The sequence below is a fragment of the Ctenocephalides felis genome, unplaced genomic scaffold, assembly GCF_003426905.1.
Source record: "Ctenocephalides felis isolate EL2017-DRISC unplaced genomic scaffold, ASM342690v1 CF-g0.4_SCAFFOLD_00743, whole genome shotgun sequence".
Taxonomy (NCBI): domain Eukaryota; kingdom Metazoa; phylum Arthropoda; class Insecta; order Siphonaptera; family Pulicidae; genus Ctenocephalides; species Ctenocephalides felis.
The window spans coordinates 1-19,330 of NW_020536897.1; the positions used below are offsets into that span (position 1 = coordinate 1).

The following is a 19,330-nucleotide window of genomic DNA, read 5'->3' on the forward strand; positions in this document are numbered from 1 at the left end:
TAAATTATTGTTCAACACAACTGATATATGTTCATCGGAAAAAAATTCGATATATTATTAATTAAAGAAGTATAATATCAACATCAAGAAATACCTTCAGTTAAAATTTTGAAGAAAACTGTTTAGTGTGCAAGAAAAAATGACAAAAAATCTAAAAAAGTGGATATTTTATACAAACTTCGTTTCCCGGAGAGAGGGTGGCTGCAGATATGCTTGAGATTTCCAAAAATGAAAGAATCATAGTGATTATACTTTATAAAATACTAAACTTTTAAAAGAGGTATATAAGGATTTGAAATTTAAAATATGCAGACCGACAACGGTAAAGAATTCATGTCTAACGATTTAGAAATGTAATTAAAGGAAAACAACATAGAGCACAAGTTTAGTATTCCTTATTATCATCCTAGCAATGGCAGGGTAGAAAGAATCAATAGAACTATCAGAGAAGCACTAAAGAGAACTATGTAGTGAAGTGATAAAAATAAGCTGAAGGATGTTATAAACAACTACAACAGCATTAAACATAGGGCAATAGGATTAAGCCCAAATCAAGCGATGAAGCCGGAGAATTACGATTTAGTTAAGAAAAACTCGGAAAGATATGCGAAAGAATTTAAAAAGTATTCAAGAAAGCAGGCAGAGAACTTGAGCGTGAGAGCGAAAAAGTATTAGTAAAAAATGAGCTGAAGAGCAGCAAGATGGAGCCGAATATTCTGATGAAGAACTGTAGTAGAAGTCATGGAGAAAGACAGATACGGATAAGATACAAAACAACAAAGAAGTTATAAGACACGCCTCACAACTTAGGAGCTTTGGAGGGGGAAGTTGATACTACAAGTACCCTTTCTCTTTGATTGGTCATTTCCATATCAGGAAATGATCATCATTTAAAAGGAAAAAAAAAAATTTATTGCTTTTATTTAAGGAGTAACTAGCTGTAAGTGGAATTCTGTCTTAAGGCAAGTAGGGCATCGTGCCTTAAGGCAAATTGCTGGAACTTCCCGTGCCAAAAATTATTATTTTTTCAAAAACGATTAACATGTTTGAAAAAATTTTACTTCGAAAAAAATAGATTTTTGAGAAACTATAAATTTGACAAAAAATACTTTTTTTAAAAAAAAAATTTTTTTATTTGAAAAAAAAATTTTTTTGAGAAAAAAAATTTTTTTTGAAAACAAAAAATTTTTTGAAAAAAAATGTTTTCTTCATTTTGACATATTTTGAAAATTCTGAACTTTATTTCAAAGCATCGCACTGCTTGAACTGCATAGAGACGAAATGTCAAAGCTTGCAGGTGCCGCGCCGCCGTCTAACGCATAAGCATTGGTACGGAACCCACAGAAATGTAAAAGAAATTCATACTTATTGTTTAAAATCTCTATAAAATATCTGACAATTGATGTGCATATGTCTAATGATCATTTTTAACCGCCGAATGGCATTTTTTTTTACTTTTCATTAGATCTCCGAACCGCTAGACCTACCTTCATGAAAATTTTATCGATTCTTCATCTGTCAATACAAGTGAAATGTTTTTAACTTCCCGTAGGGCAAGTTATAGTATCGCAAAAAAATCGAAATGAAAATTTTTATATATCTTTACGTTTCAAAGGTTTCTGAACATTTGGCATACTTAGAAAAAATGGATGTATGTGTGTGGTGTGTGTATGTATGTATGTATGTATGCGTGCAGTGCGTGTGGGTATGTATGTGAGGATACAAATTTTCGTCGACGATTTCGGGGAACACGGATCAACCGATTTGAATAATTCAAAAAACATTCGATTCGTATTGATAAGGAGACGTGCTGATTAGTTTTTGGCGAAGGCAGGTCTAGCCGTTCCGAAGATACGGGGCAAAAGTGCCGAAAACGGTAACTGATACTGATTAATTTTAGATGAAAAATCTACCGAGCCGTTTTTCTTGTAATTAAATGTTGAAAAAAAGTGTAAATTTTCGTCCACATTTAAGCTCATCCTACCGAACCGATTTGAAAAATCAAAAAATGTTCGAAAGATATCATTTGGGAATGATGCTGATTAATTTTAGGTGAAATCTACCGAGCCGTTTTCTGTAATTAACTGTTGAAAAAAAGTGTTAAATTTTCGTCCACATTTAAGCTCATCCTACCGAACCGTTTTAAAAAAATCAAAAACTGTTCGAAAGATATCATTTGGGAATGATGCTGATTAATTTTAGGAGAAAATCTACCGAGCCGTTTTCTTGTAATTAACTGTTGAAAAAAGTGTTAAATTTTCGTCCACATTTAAGCTCATCCTACCGACCGATTTAAAAAATCAAAAACTGTTCGAAAGATATCACTTGGGAATGATGCTGATTAATTTTAGGTGAAAATCTACCGAGCCGTTTTCTTGTAATTAACTCTTGAAAAAAAAATTTAAGCCGTTTTCAGGAACTTTTTTGGCGATATACATCATGGTGTTATTAGAACTTACTGTAATATTACGGCCTTACAACAAGTAGTTTAATTTTAAAATTCGTCAAACTTTGCTAAATTATTATCGTTTTTTTTAAAGTAGGATTGATGAAGTATATTATTTACACATTTTTTTGATCAAGTCGATTATTACACATATCGGGAAGTTCATGTAATTGCCTCAAGGCTAAATACCAAACCAACTAGTCTATTTAATCAATCAAAGACCAAATAAGTAGAAATAATTTTAAATTACGATAATTAAACTAAGCACAAAATCGTAATATTTTTTGACGTTGAGTGTACACAATACTTGCGTAATGGCGGCAAATTCAAAACTACAAACTTAAAGACTTAATTTACACTTTAAAACGCATAAAAACTATCTATTATCAATAAATATCAATATTATATAAACAAAATATGTATCTATTATCATTAAATTATTTATATTCTTTTACTCAATTTATTTATCGAAATGATTATCTGTTCGTCGCTCGTCGTTCTCGTGTTCGTGCATGTTCGTTTCGTTCTTTTGCAAAATGGTTGCCCAATGATAGACGTGCTCCTTACGTTGTGTTATAATATTTTAAATAATTTAGTAAATACATTGCAACAATATTTAAAATATATATCAAAGTGTTTATTAACTGTTGGAGAATATAAATATTAATGTCGATGCCACGGGTGGTGAATATTTATAGTGTTTTTGGACGCGAAAAGTTTTGCTATCGGTCTCGTGTATGGCGGTGTCGTTAATCGGTAGTAGTAAAAGAATTTTTTCTAATTTGTTTAATGAATATAATGGAGACTAACAAGTATTGTTTATTAATAATGAAATACAACTTTGTGTGTAACGTCCGAATAATTTTGATATTTACGATAAGTTTTTGTCTTTGTGCATGCCGCACATGCAAGAGAACACGTGCGTATAGTTAGCAGCACAAGTACCTAGCAGCAAAATAATTTCAAGTCATTTGTCCTTTGGCTATATGGCCTATGTTTAAAAACTTAATTTTACTGTCTGAATTGTTAAAATATTGCCATAAAGTCAATTAAATCTTAATGTTTTAGGCTTTCTAGTTTTTTTGACATAAATATCTTAAACATAATTATCTGACAGCATATTTTCCATTGTTACAACATCCCACAGTCGGTGCTGGCGATTCTGCTGTTGATAATGCAAATAAAATTACATATATTACATCAAATTTTACATTAATGATACTAATGTTTCCTTATTAACTCAATAAATATAAATGTCAAAGAAAAAATATAGTGTTTCGTGTTGATTTCAAGAAATTTACAACAAATTCTTTGAGAGTAGTGTGTTTGAGAGGTATTTAAATCTGCTGCTAGAACTTTTTGATAGAAATAATCCATCAAATTTTACATTAATGATACTAATGTTTCCTTATTCACTCAATAAATATAAATGTAAAGCAAAAAGTGTTTAAAGTTATATATACAAAGTTAACAATGAAACTGTAAACATAGTGAAAATGAAACTGTTTATTGCATTATATTATTAACTTCCCGAAGGAGAAGTTTTGTTTTTCACAAAAAATCCGAATCGCTAATTTTATGTTTTCTGGACGTTTCAAGCCATTCTGAATCGAATGAGACCAAATTTGGAAAAAGTATGTGGTGTGTGTGTGTGAGTGTGTGTGTGTGTGTGTGTATGGTGTGTGTGTGTGTGTGTGTGAACAGATTTTTTGCCGTAAATCGACGTTTCTCCAAAAACGGCTGGACCGATTTCAAAAATTTAAAAGCCATTTGATGTATCTCGATGAGGACTATCGTCTCTGAGTTTTGTGCGGCGATCGGCCGGGCCGTTTCTTTGTAAATTGCAGAAAAGTGAAAAATTTTCGTCCACGTTTTAGCCCGCAATTCTGAATCGATTCTGAAAATTCAAAAACCGTTCGATAGATATTTGTTGGGAATCGTGCTGATTAGTTTTTGGTAAAGATCGCCGGGCCGTTTTCTTGTAATAAAGTTTTTAAAAAAAAAATTTCGACGATTTTTTATGTATTTTTTTTGACGATAGATAGATACCATAGTTTTCTAGGTCATACTAAAATATTACGGCCCTACGACAACTGGTTTAGCTTTAAAAATTCGTCAAAGTTTGCAAAAATCAGTATGGTCTTTTTGGCATTTGTCAAAATTAGACTTTTGGTCGACGTTTTCTTCAAAACGCCTGAACCGATTTTAGAAATTAACTAGTTGGTTTGGTATTGAGCCTTGAGGCAAGTTACATGAACTTCCCGATATGTGTAAATAATCGACTTAATAAAAAAAAGTGTAAATAATATTCTTTATCAATCCTGCTTTGAAAAAAACGATAATAATTTTAGAAAAATTTGACGAATTTGTTAAAATTAAACTACTTGTCGTAAGGCCATAATATTACAGTAAGTTCTATAAGACCATGATGTATATCGCCAAAAAAAGTGCCTGAAAATCGGCTTAAATTTTTTTCAACAATAAATTACAGAAACGGTCGGTAGATTTTCACCTAAAATAATCAGCATCATTCCCAAATGATATCTTTCGAACAGTTTTTTGATTTTTTAAAATCGGTTCGGTAGGATGAGCTTAAATGTCGACGAAAATTTAACACTTTTTTTCAACAGTTAATTACAAGAAAACGGCTCGGTAGATTTTTCACCTAAATTTATCAGCATCATTCCCAAATGATATCTTTCGAACAGTTTTTGATTGTTTAAAATCGGTTCGGTAGGATGAGCTTAAATGTCGACGAAAATTTAACACTTTTTTAAAAACAGTTAATTGCAAGAAAACGGCTCGGTAGATTTTCACCTAAAATGTATCAGCATCAATCCCAAATGATATCTTTCGAACAGTTTTTGATTGTTTAAAATCGTTCGTTCGGTAGGATGAGCTTAAATGTCGACGAAAATTTAACACTTTTTTTCAACAGTTAGTTACAAGAAAACGGCTCGGTAGATTTTCACCTAAAATTAATCAGTATCATTCCCAACTAATATCTTTCGAACAGTTTTTGATTTTTTAAAATCGTTCGGTAGGATGAGCTTAAATGTCGACGAAAAGTTTTTTTCAAATTACAAAGAAACGGCTTGGCAGATCGTTGCACAAAACTGACAAACGATAGTCCTCATCGAAATACATCAAATGGCTTTTAAATTTCTAAAATCGGTTCAGGCGTTTTTGAGAAAACGTCGATCAAAAGTCTTATTTTGACAAATGCCAAAAGACCATACTGCTTTTTGCAAACTTTGACGAATTTTTAAAGCTGAACCAGTCATCGTAGGGCCGTAATATTTTAGTATGATCTAGAAGACTATGGTATCTATCGTCAAAAAAATAATCATAAAAATCGTCGAATTTTTTTTTTTTTAAACTTTATTACAAGAAAACGGCCCGGCCGATCTCTACCAAAAACTAATCAGCACGATTCCCAACCAATATCTTTCGAACGGTTTTTGAATTTTCAAAATTGATTCAGAATTGCGGGCTAAAACGTAGACGAAAATTTTTTCACTTTTCTGCCATTTATAAAGAAACGGCTTGGCCGATCGTCGCACAAAACTGACAAACAATAGTTCTCGTCGAGATACATCGAATGGCTTTTAAATTTTTGAAATCGACCCAGCCGTTTTCGAGAAAACGTCGATTTACGGCAAAAAATCTGTTCACATACACACACACACACACACACACACACACACACACACACACACACACACACACACACATACTTTTTCCAAATTTGATCTCATTCGATTCAGAATGGCTTGAAACGTCGAGAAAACATAAAATTAGCGAATCGGATTTTTTGATGAAAACATAAACTTCTCCTTCGGGAAGTTAAAAAATCAAAAACTGTTCGAAAGATATCATTTGGGAATGATGCTGATTAATTTTAGGTGAAAATCTACCGAGCCGTTTTCTTGTAATTAACTGTTGAAAAAAAGTGTTAAATTTTCGTCCACATTTAAGCTCATCCTACCGAACCGATTTTGAAAAATCAAAAACTGTTCGAAAGATATTAGTTAGGAATGGTACTGATTAATTTTAAGTGAAAATCTACCGAGCCGTTTTCTTGTAATTAGCTGTTGAAAAAAAGTGTTAAATTTTCGTCCACATTTAAGCTCATCCTACCGAACCGATTTTGAAAAATCGAAAACTGTTCGAAAGATATTAGTTAGGAATGGTACTGATTAATTTTAGGTGAAAATCTACCGAGCCGTTTTCTTGTAATTAACTGTTGAAAAAAAGTGTTAAATTTTCGTCAACATTTAAGCTCATCCTACCGAACCGATTTTGAAAAATCAAAAACATATGAAGCCTCTGCCTAGAAAATATACTTCGTCTCCAAGGTCGTGAAATGACCAAGAAATTCTTTACTTTAATCAAGTTATAATAATTATCATCGTTTTCTACAATTTGGAAAAATAATCGTATGCGTCGATACAATTTTGTCACAATGAGAACCACTTATGTATTCAGATTATTATATTAACTAGTTGGTTTGGTATTTAGCCTTGAGGCAAGTTACATGAACTTCCCGAAATGTGTAAATAATCGACTTAATCAAAAAAATGGGTAAATAATATACTTCATTAATCCTACTTTAAAAAAAACGATAATAATTTTAGCAAACTTTGACGAATTTTTAAAATTAAACTACTTGTCGTTAGGCCGTAATATTACAGTAAGTTCTATAAGACCATGATGTATATCGCCAAAAAAATTTCCATGAAATCGGCTTAAAATTTTTTTTTCAACAGTTAATTACAAGAAAACGGCTCTGTAGATTTTCACCTAAAATTAATCAGTACCATTCCCAACTAATATCTTTCGAACAGTTTTTGATATTTTAAAATCGGTTCGGTAGGATGAGCTTAAATGTCGACGAAAATTTAACACTTTTTTTCAACAGTTAATTACAAGAAAACGGCTCGGTGGATTTTCACCTAAAATTAATCAGTATCATTCCCAACTAATATCTTTCGAACAGTTTTCGATATTTTAAAATCGGTTCGGGTAGGATGAGCTTAAATGTCGACGAAAATTTAACACTTTTTTTTCAACAGTTAATTACAAGAAAAGGCTCGGTAGATTTTCACCTAAAATTAATCAGTATCATTCCCAACTAATATCTTTCGAACAGTTTTTGATATTTTAAAATCGGTTCGGTAGGATGAGCTTAAATGTCGACGAAAATTTAACACTTTTTTTCAACAGTTAATTACAAGAAAACGGCTCGGTAGATTTTCACCTAAAATTAATCAGTATCATTCCCAACTAATATCTTTCGAACAGTTTTTGATATTTTAAAATCGGTTCGGTAGGATGAGCTTAAATGTCGACGAAAATTTAAAACACTTTTTTTCAACAGTTAATTACAAGAAAACGGCTCGGTAGATTTTCACCTAAAATTAATCAGTACCATTCCCAACTAATATCTTTCGAACAGTTTTGATATTTTAAAATCGGTTCGGTAGGATGAGCTTAAATGTCGACGAAAATTTAACACTTTTTTTCAACAGTTAATTACAAGAAAACGGCTCGGTAGATTTTCACCTAAAATTAATCAGTATCATTCCCAACTAATATCTTTCGAACAGTTTTTGATTTTTTAAAATCGTTCGGTAGGATGAGCTTAAATGTGGACGAAAAGTTTTTTTCAAATTACAAAGAAACGGCTTGGCAGATCGTTGCACAAAACTGACAAACGATAGTCCTCACCGAAATACATCAAATGGCTTTTAAATTTCTAAAATCGGTTTAGGCGTTTTTGAGAAAACGTCGATCAAAAGTCTAATTTTGACAAATGCCAAAAAGACCATACTGATTTTTGCAAACTTTGACGAATTTTTAAAGCTGAACCAGTTGTCGTAGGGCCGTAATATTTTAGTATGATCTAGAAGACTATGGTATCTATCGTCAAAAAAATAATCATAAAAATCGTCGAAATTTTTTTTTTAAAACTTTATTACAAGAAAACGGCCCGGCCGATCTCTACCAAAAACTAATCAGCACGATTCCCAACCAATATCTTTCGAACGGTTTTTGAATTTTCAAAATCGATTCAGAATTGCGGGCTAAAACGTAGACGAAAAATTTTTCACTTTTCTGCCATTTATAAAGAAACGGCTTGGCCGATCGTCGCACAAAACTGACAAACAATAGTTCTCGTCAAGATACATCGAATGGCTTTTAAATTTTTGAAATCGACCCAGCCGTTTTCGAGAAAACGTCGATTTACGACAAAAAATCTGTTCACATACACACACACACACACACACACACACACACACACACACACACACACACACACACACACACATACTTTTTCCAAATTTGGTCTCATTCGATTCAGAATGGCTTGAAACGTCGAGAAAACATAAAATTAGCGAATCGGGTTTTTTGATGAAAACATAAACTTCTCCTTCGGGAAGTTAAAAACTATTTGATGTATTTCGGTGAGGACTATCGTTTGTCAGTTTTGTGCAACGATCTGCCAAGCCGATTCTTTGTAATTTGAAAAAAAGTGTTAAACTTTTCGTCGACATTCAAGCTCATCCTACCGAACGATTTTAAAAAATCAAAAACTGTTCGAAAGATATTAGTTGGGAATGATACTGATTAATTTTAGGTGAAAATCTACCGAGCCGTTTTCTTGTAATTAACTGTTGAAAAAAAGTGTTAAATTTTCGTCGACATTTAAGCTCATCCTACCGAACCGATTTTAAAAAATCAAAAACTGTTAGAAAGATATTACTTGGGAATGATACTGATTAATTTTAGGTGAAAATCTACCGAGCCGTTTTCTTGTAATTAACTGTTGAAAAAAAGTGTTAAATTTTCGTCCACATTCAAGCTCATCCTACCGAACCGATTTTAAAAAATCAAAAACTGTTCGAAAGATATCATTTGGGAATGATGCTGATTAATTTTAGGTGAAAATCTACCGAGCCGTTTTCTTGTAATTAACTGTTGAAAAAAAGTGTTAAATTTTCGTCCACATTTAAGCTCATCCTACCGAACCGATTTTGAAAAATCAAAAACTGTTCCAAAGATATCATTTGGGAATGATGCTGATTAATTTTAGGTGAAAATCTACCGAGCCGTTTTCTTGTAATTAAATGTTGAAAAAAAGTGTTAAATTTTCGTCCACATTCAAGCTCATCCTACCGAACCGATTTTAAAAAAATCAAAAACTGTTCGAAAGATATCATTTGGGAATGATGCTGATTAATTTTAGGTGAAAATCTACCGAGCCGTTTTCTTGTAATTAACTGTTGAAAAAAAGTGTTAAATTTTCGTCCACATTTAAGCTCATCCTACCGAACCGATTTTGAAAAATCAAAAACTGTTCCAAAGATATCATTTGGGAATGATGCTGATTAATTTTAGGTGAAAATCTACCGAGCCGTTTTCTTGTAATTAAATGTTGAAAAAAAGTGTGAAATTTTCGTCCACATTTAAGCTCATCCTACCGAACCGATTTTGAAAAATCAAAAACTGTTCGAAAGATATCATTTGGGAATGATGCTGATTAATTTTAGGTGAAAATCTACCGAGCCGTTTTCTTGTAATTAAATGTTGAAAAAATGTGTGAAATTTTCGTCCACATTTAAGCTCATCCTACCGAACCGATTTTGAAAAATCAAAAACTGTTCGAAAGATATCATTTGGGAATGATGCTGATTAATTTTAGGTGAAAATCTACCGAGCCGTTTCTTGTAATTAAATGTTGAAATAATGTGTTAAATTTTCGTCCACATTTAAGCTCATCCTACCGAACCGATTTTAAAAAATCAAAAACTGTTCGAAAGATATTAGTTAGGAATGGTACTGATTAATTTTAGGTGAAAATCTACCGAGCCGTTTTCTTGTAATTAACTGTTGAAAAAAAGTGTTAATTTTCGTCCACATTTAAGCTCATCCTACCGAACCGATTTTGAAAAATCAAAAACTGTTCGAAAAATATTAGTTAGGAATGGTACTGATTAATTTTAGGTGAAAATCTACCGAGCCGTTTTCTTGTAATTAACTGTTGAAAAAAAAGTGTTAAATTTTCGTCCACATTTAAGCTCATCCTACCGAACCGATTTTGAAAAATCAAAAACTGTTCGAAAGATATTAGTTAGGAATGGTACTGATTAATTTTAAGTGAAAATCTACCGACCCGTTTTCTTGTAATTAGCTGTTGAAAAAAAGTGTTAAATTTTCGTCCACATTTAAGCTCATCCTACCGAACCGATTTTGAAAAATCGAAAACTGTTCGAAAGATATTAGTTAGGAATGGTACTGATTAATTTTAGGTGAAAATCTACCGAGCCGTTTTCTGTGTAATTAACTGTTGAAAAAAAGTGTTAAATTTTCGTCCACATTTAAGCTCATCCTACCGAACCGATTTTGAAAAATCAAAAACATATGAAGCCTCTGCCTAGAAAATATACTTCGTCTCCAAGGTCGTGAAATGACCAAGAAATTCTTTACTTTAATCAAGTTATAATAATTATCATCGTTTTCTACAATTTGGAAAAATAATCGTATGCGTCGATACAATTTTGTCACAATGAGAACCACTTATGTATTCAGATTATTATATTAAAAATAATAAAAAAGAATAAAAAATATTTTTTTTTATAATCAATGATAGTGATAAATATAAATTTCTTAATAATTATAAAATAAAAAAATATTGTTAAAGGCAGATCAAGTTGCTTATTCTAAAATTGGATCGATTAAGTATATTATTTACACATTTCGGGAAGTTCATGCAACTTGCCTTCAGGCTAAATGCACCTTCAACTAGTTTTATATTTATTTTTATACAATTATTCTATACAATATTATATTTAAAATTAAACAATTCAATTATTTAATAATTGTAATATTCGCACAAATGAATTATTGGTATTGACACAAAATATTTTCCAGTAACATATGGCAAATTAAGGCACTTTTTTTTAATTTGCTGTGCGGATATTACAACATCATTACTATTGTTGTCATTTAAATGATATAAATACATATGAAAAATCGTATAATCACATGCACTCACAAACAATGGCTTATAATTCTTAATTAATAAACATACAATTTGATTTAAATCATGAATATGCTGAAAAAATAATAGAGAAATATCAGTGCCCATACAAAGATTGTCTGGAGCGCTATTACAAATAATAAAATCTTTATATTTTATTTTTATCTGTCCATCTCTTCCATGCTGCATATTTGGATATCTCTGTTCATTAGCAAACATTGCTTCAAGCATCTCCTCTTCAGCCATTCTGTTGACCAGCTGGTGGATAGGTTTCGGCGAGTTCTGCAGCTTACCTTGTACCTTCTTGAAATAGCTTTCAAAAGGAAATCAGCTGAACCGATCTAAGCTACATTTGAAATTCATCACATCAGCCGGAAGATGTATCAAATTGTGGGTGTTGTAAGTCATCGGGCCAGATCTATATAGCCTTGAATATTCATTCACAAAATTAGTGAGAAATCTGTTTACTGTATCGTTTTTCTCGATGCACATCTCTGGGTCGCACAAAATTCTAATCTCCAAACTAAGTTGTATGAAATTGATGTACTTATTCTTTTCCAGTACAGGTTGTAAAACTATGGGTCCAAAATATAGCAGAACCAACCTGAACTCGTTGGCCTTCCAATGGTTAACATCTTTAGGAGATCTTGGTAACCTAGAAAACTCAGGAGTTACACATTTTTTATAACTTACCAAAAATTCACTTACCCTTTCAGTCGCTTTGTTATCTAATTGGACATCTCTCGAACCTTTCACCCACAGACTTAACAATCTTTTGGTGACACCTAAACACACGAGATGCATGTAGTCCAATGCCATATGAGATACCATGCCAATTTTAAGCTGCTCTAAAATAGAATCTCCTGTGTGATGCCCTGGATGCAATCTCAATCAAAATGATTCATTCGTTCTCAATTGTGAATGCGTGTTGTTTAAAACAACATGTGTTTCATATATATTTACGTTTATCTTTATAAACTTATTTTATTGCATCTACATTATGTATTACTTATTTCACATTTATATTTATTGAGCTAATAAGGAAACATTAGTATCAAAAATGTAAAATTTGATGGATTATTTCTATCAAAAAGTTCTAGCAGCAGATTTAATAACCTCTCAAACACGGCGAAAGAATTTGTTGTAAATTTCTTGAAATCAACACGAAACACTATATTTTTCTTTGACATTTATATTTATTGAGTTAATAAGGAAACATTAGTATCATTAATGTAAAATTTGATGGATTATTTCTATCAAAAAGTTCTAGCAGCAGACATAATAACCTCTCAAACACAGCGAAAGAATTTGTTGTAAATTCCTTGAAATCAACACGAAACACTATATTTTTGCTTCACATTTTTTATTATTCTCATCAATTTTATTTATTGAGTTGATAATTGATAAGCACTTGTGTAATATATGTAATTTTATTTGCATTATCAACAGCAGAATCGCCAGCACCGACTGTGGGATGTTGGTAACAATGGAAAATAATGCTGTCAGATAATTATGTTTAAGATATTTATGTCAAAAAAAACTAGAAAAGCCTAAAACATTAAGATTTAATTGACTTTATAGCAATATTTTAACATTTTATACAGTAAAATTAAATTTTAAACAAATGACCTTGAGATTATTTTGCTTCTAGGTACTTGTGCTGCTAACTATACGCACGTCAAGAGAACAGGGTCATGTATTTCACGTTTTTAAAAAACGCATTTATTTTTGTATGAGTTACTTATGTATATTTGTTCAAATATTTAAATTGTGTAAGTAAAGAATTGTTTTGTACGTTTTTTTGCATAATGTCCGTAAAATTTGACAAAAACCGTAAATTTTTGCCCAGCCGCCATTTTGTACAAAAACAAGGCTGTGTATTTTTTTTTGCAAGAAAATTATTTTATAAAACAAAAATTTAACATTTAATTATTGTACAAGTTCCAAAAATTTATTAGTCAACATTGTTTTTGCAAATATAACAATGTATGGTATAACAATGTTTTAAATGCACAGATTTTTTTTTACATTTCACTCCTGCCTCGACAGCTTGGTATCAAGCAGCAGTAACAAATACTAAGACTAATTTATTTATTTAATGTAATAAAAATTACGAGAGTTTTATATACATACATAATATTATAATTTAAAAATTATGAAAATGTCCAGTCAAGTTTTAAACTTTATTCATGCCTTGGACAGTTTGATGTCAAGCCGATGTAAAAAAATACCTAAATTTCAAATAAGAATTACAAGAATTTTGTATACATGCGCTAATTCAAAAAATTATCATTTCCAGTCCGAAGTTCCAAATTCGACACACGTTTTAGACAGCCTGATATCAAGCAAACAAAACAAACAAAACTAAAACTTACTCAAGTAAAAATACAAAATTTGTACTAAAATAGTTGTGTCTAACAAAATTTGTACAAACTCAAAAATTAGTGTGTATCCTGTTTTGGTACTAAATTTTGGTTCCTGCTAACTAAATTTAGTATAAAGTACTAGTTTTTTTAGTACTTGAAAAGCCATTAAAACCTGCTTTACCAAAATTTGTACAAACTTATACAGTTTGTGCAAAAAAATTTATATAAATTCAAAAATTAGTGTGTGATACTAAAGTTTAGTTTTCGCTAACTAAATTTAGTATTAGTACTAAATTTTTTAGTACTTGGTAGTTAAAAATTGACTTAAACTTGCTTCACTAATTGTTTGTGCCACAAATTTGGTGCAAACTAAAAATCAGTGTGTGTATGCTGTTTTGATACTAAATTTGGGTTCCTGATAACTAAATTTAGTATTAGTACTAAATTTTTTAGTACTTCGTGGTTGAAAAACAATTAGATCCAGTATCGTCAGTGTGTTATGCAAAAAAAAAACTTGGACTAACTATAAAAATTAGTGTTTTTGTCTAGAATTTTGTACGAAAATTTGTGTCAAGAGGACTAAATTTAGTATACAGTACTATTTTTTAGTACTAGTTAATTGAAAGTGAAAAAAATTAGTGTGTGTATCCAGAAATTTGTTTTTTGCAACAAAATTTACCTTCAAGAACTATTTTTGTGTCTACAAATTGCTAGTTGTACAAAATTTTTTGGAAATTTTGGAAAATTAGTGTGTACGTTACTAAATTTTGGTTTTTGTTACTAAATTTAGTACTAAAACTGTCGGACGTCAAAAAAAAGTTGCATCTAGTGCTCGTGATACAAAAATAACAACAAAAAAGTGCTTTTTGCTTCAATTTTGTCATTTTCTCTCAAGTTGTGTCAACGTTCAATTAATCTTGTGGTCACAAAAAATATTCCAGGACCCTAAAAAAGTTTTTTGTCTGATCCTGGGAACAGTTTTTTTTCGACCTGCGTGAAATGTTATCTTTTGTTCAACAAAAAACAGGTTTCTTTTTCGACGAGATGTATAAAGTGTCCAAAAGTTTTGTTCAAAAATTAGACAAAAGTGGTAACCAAAAGCTGTAGTTATGTGACTAGTGCTTAAAATAAAACATGAACAAAAAAAATGTTAAAATCAAATAACAACAAATGATCAACAAAAAAGTTTTGGATTTGTTTTTATTTTATTTTCCCAAAGTTTTTTTTTAATTTGTGGTGATGTGGTGAACAAAAGTTGTGTGGTGACTTGTTTTTTGGATACAGTGACTCCAGGATTAACCAGGATACTAGATAGTATGATTAATTAAGTATATATTTTACTTTAAGTTTTGTTAAATTTTAGACAAAATGGCTACGCCCAAATTTTTTATCCTATTATTTTTTGTGGTACATGGTGTCCATTCTTTGTGTCAATACGAAAAGGATGAGACTACCAAAGTGTTATCCAAAACCCAAATGTCGTGTAAAATCAGGACGTTGGAACGTAGTTCCGAAAACTTTTCAAATTTAGGTGTCACCAGCCAAAAATTAGAAGTTTTGACCAAATTCAACATATCTTGTAACGAGATGTTGCTCTTCGAGAGCAACATCGGGGACGGTTTGTTCCTGATATTCCAGGCTTTAAACGAGTTGAATATAGAAAATTGTAAGTTTTTATTCTTACCTAAATTTGCATTTAACGGTTTGAGCCAACTTAAAAAACTATCAGTGAAATCTAATAACCAACTCTGGGGCGCTAATAAAAACTTGAACATATCCCAAGAGTCGTTCCAGGGTTTGAACGAACTCCAAAGCCTAAACCTGGCAGGTAATAATATAAATTTGTTGCAACAGAATACTTTGTGTCCTTTAAAATCTTTGCAGACTTTAAATTTGACTGATAATCGTATCAAATCTGCAAACGAGTTAGGGTTTTCTGCAGGTGCAGAACGTTGTTCTGGAGGCGAAGAATTGGTGACTTTGGATCTGAGTTACAACAGGTTGGCAAATATTGGTGATTTTTGGCAAATTTCGAAATTAAGGCGTTTGCAACAACTGCACTTGCAGCATAATAATATTACAGACGTGTCCAGTGAAAGTTTGATAGGTTTGACTAGTCTAAGGATCCTAAATTTGTCGTTCAACAAACTTGAAAGTTTACCAAATTTGTTGTTATTCAATTCAAGAGAAATCAGGGAGATTCATTTGCAAAACAATTTGTTATTCGAGTTACCCAAAGGTTTGTTTCATCGTTTGGAACAACTTTTGGTGCTTGATTTGAGTTCTAATCAACTGTCCAGCCATCATATTGATGAAAATATTTTTACAGGTTTGATCAGACTTATCGTTTTGAATTTATCCAACAACGCGTTGACACGTATAGACTCCAAAACCTTCAAAGATTTGTTCTTTCTACAAATTTTGGATTTAAAAAACAACTCCATCGGATACGTTGACGAAAACGCTTTCCTACCTTTGTACAACTTGCATACCTTAAACTTGGCTGAAAACAGGTTGCACCAAATCGATAACAACTTGTTCAACGGTTTATTTGTTTTAAGCAAACTGACTTTAAATAACAACTTGATCAACTCCATAGACATCAACGCTTTTAAAAATTGCTCGGATTTAAAACAACTCGATTTGAGTTCTAACCAAATCACCAGGATTCCTAAAGCAATCCAGGATTTGCAGATGCTTAAAAGTTTAGACTTGGGCGAAAACTTGATTGAAAATGTTGAGAACGACAGTTTCAAAAATTTAAACCAACTTACAGGTTTGAGGTTAATAGACAATCGTATAGGCAACTTGTCCAAACCAATGTTCCAAAATTTACCAAACTTGCAGGTTTTGAATTTGGCTGAAAACAAAATCCAGCAAATTGATAGGGATACTTTTGATGGTAACCAGAATTTAGAAGCTATACGCCTGGATAAAAATTTTCTGATGGACGTTGATGGTATTTTTTCAAGTCTGTTGAACCTACTGTGGTTGAATTTGTCGGAGAACAATTTGATTTGGTTTGATTACGCTTTTGTACCATTTAACCTAAAGTGGTTGGATATCCACAACAACTATATAGAAGTTTTGGGTAACTACTACAAAATCCAGGACAAGTTGAAACTAAAAACTTTAGATGCTAGTCATAACATATTGACGGAAATTTCTAACCTGAACATACCTGATAGCGTAGAATTATTGTTTATAAATAATAATTTTATTAGGAAAATCCACGCTGACAGTTTTTACGATAAAAAGTACCTAACCAGAATTGATTTGTACGCGAATGAAATCAAACAAATGGATTTGAATAGTTTGAAGTTGCCTAAGGTTTTGGAAAACTCTGGTGGCAAAACCAACACAGAAATTTACCTAAGTGGTAACCCTTTCCGTTGTGATTGCAGCATGGACTTTTTGCTAAATATAAATAATATTTCCAACAACGATTTGATAACGCACAGGTATCCCAAAATCATGGACTCGGAGAACATTGTGTGCAACGTTGAAAACAATGTAAGAACCAGCAAAACTTTACAACTAAAAACAATGAAATCCTCAAACTTCTTGTGCGAGTACAAGTCCCACTGTTTCGCCTTGTGCCATTGTTGTGACTTTTTTGCTTGCGATTGTGAAATGATATGCCCGTCAAACTGCAAATGTCTAAACAATCTCAACTGGTCCACCAATATTGTTGATTGTGGAAGTTCTGCCAATAATGGCACCAGTAGTACAGAGATACCAAAAAATATACCCATTTACGCAACTGAAATTTATTTGGATGGTAATATTTTCCAGAAACTTGACAACCATGTTTTTATTGGACGCAAAAACTTGCAAAAGTTGTATTTGAACTCGAGCAACGTCGAGGTGATTAGTAATAAAACTTTTGCTGGTTTACTCAACTTGCAAACTTTGGACTTGTCTAATAATAAACTACAAGTGTTTAAGGGTTTTGAATTTGTTAACTTGGACGCGTTAAAAGAACTATATTTACAAAATAATCAGTTAACCCATATTGATAACACGACTTTCAAGGGCTTGACCAGTCTGGAGGTTTTAAGACTGGATGGCAACAAATTAGTCAACTTCGTTGACTTGAACATGAAAACCATGCAAAAAATTTGGCTAGGTTTAAACCAGTATGCATGCCGTTGCGAAAACTTGCAAAAAATCGCTAGTTTTGTCCAAAACAACCTGCTAAAAATCCAAGACTTATCCAATTTACACTGCGTTTCAGATGGCGTCATCCAACGTTTGAACATCGAATCCGACAAAAACGTTTGCTCAGAATTCTACGTCAAAAACAGTGAAATTTTACAAGACTACATCTACTTACTAGCCACTGTACTCATTCTATTCCTTCTAGTAATTTTGAAAATCTGTCTGCACTCCAAATTTGGTGTCACCTTATTCGACCAACCAGAATTCGATAACTTGTTGTACGATGTAATGATTTTGTACAGTGAAAAGGATTTGGAGTATTTGCAGAAGTATGTTTTGGTGAATTTGAAGGATAAGTTTAAGATTTGTTTGTTGCATCGTGATGGACAAGGTACAAGTGTCCAAGAGAATTCTGAGAACTCCAAACGCCTAGTTTTGATTTTAACGCGCAACTTTTTGCAAACTGAGTGGATTAAACCGAATTTGCGCCAGGTTTTTAGAAATTTAAAAATCCAGAAACGTCTGGTAGTATTAAAGGACCAGAAACTACACAGGCATGACCTGGATGAAGACTTCAAACCCTTTTTGAAGACTGCTAAAGATGTGAAATCCACTGATGATAAAAACTTTACAGAACGCTTGTTGTACAATTTACCGAAAGTTGGTAAGAATTTGCAGCAGCTGCAAAAACTGGCAGCAAATACTTATACTTTAGAGAATAACACGACAACAGGTTCCATTAGGCAACAGAATTGTGTCAACGTAAACGCCAAGGCTGATATGTACGATTTTGAAAACTACGAGGAAAACAATTACTCGTCTGCGACGACTTGTACGCCTTCTCCAAAATTTGCCAAAAAGAACATGAGGAAGTTCCAGGAAAAGGAAAAACCTTACACGCAACGTCCAAATTCTTCAAATGCCACTGAACACATCTACTCCAGCATAGACTCCGATTATTCCACCTTAGAACGAAGAAATCTACGCCAAAATAACTTCGATCCAAATTTCGGTCAGCATCCTCCTAATTTTGGTCAACTGCCTCCGAATTTTGGACAAGTTCCTCCGCCTAATTTTGGGCAAATCGACCCTAGTTTGGTGGGTCAATTTACGCCCAATAGGGCGAATAGTCCTAATAATTTCTTGGATAGGCAGTCGCCCAATTTTATGAATCAGAATTTTAATCATAGTTTAAGACAGGCCAGTCAGAGGGGCAGGGGCGGTGATAATTCTAGGCATGTCCAGGCTTATCTGGTCTGAATTAAGGATAAAAAATTAGGAAAGGGAAATTTTTGCCAAGGGAAGTATGGATGG

The 19,330-nt window shown here is 32.1% G+C and overlaps 1 protein-coding gene across 1 annotated transcript; it reads left to right on the forward strand.

Annotated features, from left to right (window-relative positions):
- Positions 1-15,223: 15,223 nt before the first annotated feature.
- LOC113367913 (toll-like receptor 7) lies at positions 15,224-19,276 on the forward strand. The gene has a single exon (XM_026609489.1). It carries the CDS (start codon positions 15,224-15,226, stop codon positions 19,274-19,276), a length of 4,053 nt encoding a protein of 1,350 aa, XP_026465274.1.
- The last annotated feature ends 54 nt before the right edge of the window (positions 19,277-19,330 follow it).